Below are 6,161 nucleotides of genomic sequence, written 5' to 3' on the forward strand. Positions count from 1 at the left end.
GATCATACAAATCATCCCCTTGGCCTCTGTTAGCCTTCTGCGATCTATCGTGCTCGGAGCAGCTGCAAGCCCCGCCAAGTGACAATCCGAAACGGACTCAATAAGATTTGGCGTTGTCGACTTCATTTCAGTTCCGCCGACCTTCCAGCTGCAGCTATCGACTGTCGAAGCCGACCCTCCACGAGTCAAACAGATTGGAAACGATAATAAACCGATCTCCCGAGATAAGAATGGCGCTTTGGTCAAACATGAAGGCGTGAGTGAACACTCTGCTGACTTCATGTAAGTGAGGAGAATATCGCTAAATGTGATACGGACATGACATTAGACTTGCAACAGAAAGAATAATACATGCAGGTCCGAGATGAACAACGAGACAAACCTTGTGTGGTGCTCAACATAGTTTGCTAATAGAAACGTGATTGACCGTCACATGGCTCCTTGACTGTCTAGATACATCCGGCTGATCATACTTTGTTCTAGTGTATCCATGACGGAGAAAAGTGCATTTATGATTTTTATGATCGATCTGTTGAATGCCAATAGGCACTTGCGGCTGGCCGGCGGAATTGGAAAGGAGCAGGTAGCACTCAACATCAGAGGTGTAACAACCAGCGAACCCATTCAACGTTGGAGTCATTTATTGTTTATCTCCGCTCTAGTTTCAGTTTCCTCTCGCGACTTGCTTGTTTGTATCTGAGTAAGCACCCGATAATAAAGTAGTTGTCATCACTGGCTTGAAAAATCAAACAATTACTCGCATCTCGCGAGAAAGAACAGACTGCTCGTAACAAGCAAGCAAACGCCAAGCTCTTATTCAGATAACATTACTGGATCCCCTTCTGCTATCTGATTTATTTAGTGACTGGTCCCGGGCCCGAAGCCGCCACCCTGTGCCACCTCATTTTAAGCGGGAGGTCGTAACGCTCGGGCTCAATTCTCTGTTCAAGAACGCCCCTAAGGCCAATCGACAGCCGCCAAACAGTGCAGCCTGGATGGCGGTCTGACCAGGGACACTGAGTATAAATGAATCCTGGAGCCGTCTATGTAGGCCACGTCACAAGCCTTATAACCACCTCAAGTTGGACTGGATATCAATGATCCGGATCCAGTCCTTTGCTCAACACCCTTAGAACAAATTTATAGTTGTCAAGCAGTGTTGCCTGGGTGGCAGTCCCATCGGGGGCATTGGGTGATGAATACTTCGTAAAACCCATCATACTGCTACACCACGAGCTTGTCAGACCTGTGGCCTTCCAATGTTCACGAAATGCCATACCACCATCATAGCAATATGCAGCAGTATTCCGAGGCTTTGCTCGCTTCCTTACCAGAAGGTGGTAATGAGCAAGTCCCTGTTAACGCTGCTGGTTTAGGTTGGGAGGAAGTTCGTCAAGAAGCTAGCCGGGGAAACATCAGTTAACTGCGTTCGGTGGCCGGCAACAGAGTCTGGATCACCGCCGACAGATACTGCACTGTCGGGGATGGAGTGGACAGCCTGAAAGGATACTTGCACGGCATTTGGCATGTATACTACCAGGCAGGTAGGTACCTGTCGCATGAGAGTCCTGGGCATGATGCGATTGTCCTGGACATCCTCCGCATTCAGGGCAAAGGCCCGCTATCCAGGCCAGTAAGAGGGGCACTTGGTGTTGGTGTGGCAAGGGACCGAAATGTCTAATTTAGAAAGGCCTCCCCTTTTCCGTGTTGGACATGGTGGAATTCTGGATCAACGGGTTCGTGACAATGTCTGGGACCCAGCGGCTTAATTTGTCCTCCTTCGCTAAAGTGGCCTCAACTCGCGACTACATGGATGGACTCTGCCAGATTGCCCCCTTTCTGTTCCGCGCTACTTTGGAGAATGAAAATAGAGATCTCCGCTCCGTTAATGAGTCCGACGCCGAAGACCCAATACGCGCGATGAACCGGCTTTCAATGGTGGATGTTCTGGCTGAAGCAGCTCCATGAGATCAAAGAAGCAAAACAGGGAGGAGACAATAAACTTGCAGAGGATGTCGCAGACGCTATTGATAGGATGATGTATCATGCGGAGGAGCTAAACTCGCATGTGTTGAGAGTGTATGAGTCTGGTGGACCGGCTCTGCATGAAGATAGACATCTGTTGTGCCTGAAGAAGTTGTTGAGGTCACAAGGGGACGACGACGTGGAAGAGGAACAGGGGAGGAAGGCGAAGAGAAGGCTGACATCAATGAGAAGGTGGACAGAGAGAGTACGGTGGGTAAGGACTCTGTTCAGGATTGCTCCCTCCTATGTTGTATTGATTCTCCCTTCCAACTCTGCCGTGCCTTGATGCCGTCACAGCTTCCTGGAGGGTCAATAGTACATGATATGTGCGTCTTCTCCTGAGTCAGCATGCGCAATTATGCCAAACTCGATAATATATCTTGCGGCCCTAGAGTTCTCAGTCCTTGATTGATCAAGTGGTGACAAAAGGGTTGACTTCTGTCTCTGTGACAACCATATACGTTTGGATACATCGCGGGGCGCGCAACTCGGAAGAGAGGGGTCACCGCCTAGTATTAAAAAGCCCTCATTTCAATCACAAACCTTGTCTTACACCGTGGGTTTGTTTTACTGTAACTCAGTAGTCTGTCCTGATACTTATACATAGGCGCTTCACATAAATGGAGTACTCTAAGCCAGATTCGACAGGAGGAACTTAGTATGGCTGGATGGATACCCAATCGAGTGGGCGGTACCGAAGTCCTGAGAAAGTTGATCCCCACCAGCCGGCGGGGAAAAGAAGACGAAGAAAAGGAAAAGAATGCACGTATTACATGATATCAGCATTGTGCGAATTGTCGCCTCTTTCACCTCTTTCCTCAACCTGAAATCAAGAACCCCTTAACATGCCGACAGAGCTAGAAGAGGTAGGTAGAACCACGCTTTTGACTGTAAGAAAGTCTTGGGTCCTCGATTCGGAGACTGATGTATTTGCATCAACCAGCTTGTTGAATTCCTCCACCATGGAAACACACCGATCAGACAGATTGGTAAGCTGCAGATTGCTTAGACTTTTGCTGCTAAACCGCATGTTTCTGCTATCTTCATCTCCCGCATTCTGCCGAGACATACATCAGCGTTATTCTAACCTCTGGTCTTTTCAGCATGCGAAAATCTAGTCGGCTTTTCGGTCTCACAGCCGGAACTCTTCAAACGCCACCAGCTTCTACCAGTCCGTGACTTGAAGCTTTTGGTCCGCGACTACACAGTCAGTAACCCAAGTCCTTCAATTGTGCCGTTAAACATTGACGGAGGCATTCGCTGACCATCTTCCCATACCGAAAGCCTATCGCCAAAAATGCGATAACAATACTTATCAACCTTTCAGCCGATGAGGAAGTCTTAGCGGCTCTTGCCGAAGACGATGCTTTTGTCGAAACTCTTTTAGTCAAACTGGCGGTGAGTTGCTGAATTGATGTTAATGTCTGCATACCTGCCTAACATCCAACTTCGCAGAATGTCAAGGAGCCGAATGCGGATGATGTCGCCATGTTGTTTGCCAACCTTGCGAAATCAGAAAAGATGAAGAAATTGTTCACGCTGAAACGGAAGGTTCCAGAGGGGGTATCCAGTTCTGCTAATGCGATCGATCAGCTGATGGACTGTTTTGTTAAAGGAGCCGAGGGCGCACTTAACAAACACGCCAATTTCGACTATCTGTCATATTTGTTTGCTGATCTCTCGAAATATGAGGAAGGGCGGGCCTACTTCACTACAAAACAAGAGTACGATGATGTTGTACCAGTGACGAAACTAACCGTGTTCACGGAACATACGAGTGGGATCCGGAGAAAAGGTGTCGCGTCAACTATCAAGAACGTTGCATTTGACCTACCTTTCCATCCCAAACTCCTGTCCGAAGATGAGGCTGATATTCTTCCCTATATCTTGTTGCCTATCATGGGCCCTGAGGAATATGATGAGGAAGAATCTATGGATATGCTGCCAGATCTCCAGCTGCTGCCGCCCGACAAACAAAGAGACAGCGACACTAGTATCATTGTGACACACCTTGAGACTCTGCTGCTGCTTACCACGACGCGTGAAGGACGGGATAAGATGAGGGCCATCAAAGTATATCCTATAATCCGAGAATGTCACCTCCATGTTGATGACGACGCTGTTCGGGAAGCCTGCGATAGGCTAGTTCAAGTTTTGATGCGGGATGAAGAGGGCGAAGAAAAGCCGCATCCGCCTATCGACAGAAATGCATATGATGACGACCAAAAGGTTGAGGAGCTATTTTAAGATTCTGCATCGCGAAAGGTGCGAATGTGTCGTGAGGCATTTAGGAGCCCATACCATAGACCAGCCTAGGGGCCTTTATACAAAATTCTAAAGACGTTTTCAAAATTGAGCTTTTCAATTCGTCTCGGTAATGAAGTAAATTCGGTGCTTGGGCAGGCACGAATTCTATTCTCAGTGGCGCTTTTACCAGACTGAAATCTAGTCAAAAAGTTATTTACTGGTTAGACAGATGCATTTGTTTGCGTCGTTACCAAAGCTATATGACTCACCTTTTATGACCAGCCTGTTTGCCCCAAGCATTTTTTTGACCCACAGAATATGTCAGACCGAAAACTTTACCATAGCCTTCATAGATAATGCTGTCCGCTTTGTATTCAGTACTTCAATTGTATGTGAGTACTAGTACAATCCTGCAGAGAGAAGCCTACCTCAAATAATCAGAATAAATACAAGATAAGTCTTCTACTGTGATCTCAGCTCTTCCATTGATCTATCTACCAGACATAGTGATGGTGTGAAGGATGGCTGAAATAATTCTTTAATCTGTCCTGGCCTGGGTAGAAGGTAATTCAGATAGTAATAATAAGAACTCATTGACACTATGAAGGCCCACAACTTGAGTTAATTTCCGTAAAAATACAACGTAGCCCACAATATGGCATTCTGTGAGCAGTGGTAACACCAGACGGAGTATGCCGTTGTGCCTTTGTCACGCCGCCACCTTTGTCAACGAAGTAGTTGATCACTTACATAATCACGTTCACTTCACTTCAGTCATCTCGCGTCCGCCCGGCTTCACTTCAGTACTCAACGCCTGAGTAGTTATCTACTCTTGCTCAAAATCCTAATCTTCCACCTGATACAACGCATGTATTCGACCCTGGCCTCAAGCGCAACACTTGCAGCCTTTTAGCCACTTTGTCTGGAAGATTTGCTAAGGGCTTCTCCGACCTCGACGAGTAACACAAAACGTTATCATGACCACACCTACTAATGATCAGACTCTCAAGACCCCGACGGGGTCGAACGGTCCTCCACCAGTGCGGATTCGCCGGCCAAAAGTGGCGGATCCCCTCGTGCGACCAAAGAGGAGACCGGCAATAAGACCCCCAGCTCCTACCTCGGCAGCAAACGGCGCATCAAGGATGCCTAACTCAAGACCAGTCACTTCAAGCCAGCTACCAGGGGCTCGCGTCGAGAAAAGCCTGAACCCGAAGAATGATTTTTCGGCAAACGGATTCAGCGGCCCGTTGTTGTCTGAGAATTACGTTGATTACCCCATCGTGACTACAAGACGAGCATTGCGCGAAGGCTTGAAGCACCATATCGCCAGGTTCACCTCGAAAAAGTCCGTCGATCCTCGCGATGAAAGTCAGTTTACTCGCCCTGTTAGGCTCCAGCGCCGAGATCCACGAGCACGGCCGAATGAAGCACACGTTGAGAGAGGCCAGCTCAATTCGAAACCCGGCTCCGAACAAAGCACCCAGATGGACGAACTTGAACGCGAGGAGTTGGAGGCTAGGAAAGCAGCTCGTGAAAAGGAGCGCGCAGAGAACATGGCCCAAATAGCTCCTTCCGTCGGATCAGCGCCGAAAAGGCATAATGCCCCCAAACAGAAAACTCAGCAAGTGACTAAAACAGACATGACCCCAGAGGAGATAGCCAGGACTCGGATCAAGTATGAGGAGGCCCTTCCATGGCACTTGGAGGATTTTGACAACAAAAATATATGGGTAGGAAATTATGAAGCCGCGTTGTCAGAGACCCACGCAGTCTTTGTGCTTGAGAATACAGGGAAGATGAGAATGATACCGGTTGAGAAGTGGTATCGCTTCAGTGCGAAGAATACATTCAAGGCTTTGACCATAGAAGAAGCCGAGAGACTTATG

General features: G+C 48.0%; 4 protein-coding genes across 4 annotated transcripts; all 4 read left to right on the plus strand.

Moving 5' to 3' along the window:
- Positions 1-133: 133 nt before the first annotated feature.
- On the plus strand, positions 134-700 carry An01g00010 (hypothetical protein [truncated ORF]; the record flags this gene model as incomplete). The annotated part of the gene is made up of 2 exons (XM_059743557.1): positions 134-282; positions 484-700. Coding segments are annotated over 2 exons (366 nt in total), but the record flags the coding sequence as incomplete, so codon positions are not given.
- Positions 701-1,294: 594 nt separating this feature from the next.
- On the plus strand, positions 1,295-1,968 carry An01g00020 (uncharacterized protein; the record flags this gene model as incomplete). Its single annotated transcript, XM_059746306.1, has 2 exons — positions 1,295-1,387; positions 1,687-1,968. 2 exons carry the CDS (start codon positions 1,295-1,297, stop codon positions 1,966-1,968), a joined length of 375 nt encoding a protein of 124 aa, XP_059599563.1.
- A 902-nt stretch (positions 1,969-2,870) lies between these two features.
- On the plus strand, positions 2,871-4,272 carry An01g00030 (uncharacterized protein; the record flags this gene model as incomplete). Its single annotated transcript, XM_001388418.3, has 5 exons — positions 2,871-2,891; positions 2,969-3,014; positions 3,129-3,232; positions 3,310-3,423; positions 3,481-4,272. The coding sequence occupies 5 exons, from the start codon at positions 2,871-2,873 to the stop codon at positions 4,270-4,272; spliced, it is 1,077 nt and encodes a 358-aa protein (XP_001388455.1).
- A 977-nt stretch (positions 4,273-5,249) lies between these two features.
- Positions 5,250-6,158, plus strand: An01g00040 (uncharacterized protein; the record flags this gene model as incomplete). Its single annotated transcript, XM_001388419.3, has 1 exon — positions 5,250-6,158. A coding segment is annotated over one exon (909 nt), but the record flags the coding sequence as incomplete, so codon positions are not given.
- Positions 6,159-6,161: the final 3 nt, after the last annotated feature.

The sequence above is a fragment of the Aspergillus niger genome (genome assembly GCF_000002855.4).
Source record: "Aspergillus niger supercontig An01".
Taxonomy (NCBI): domain Eukaryota; kingdom Fungi; phylum Ascomycota; class Eurotiomycetes; order Eurotiales; family Aspergillaceae; genus Aspergillus; species Aspergillus niger.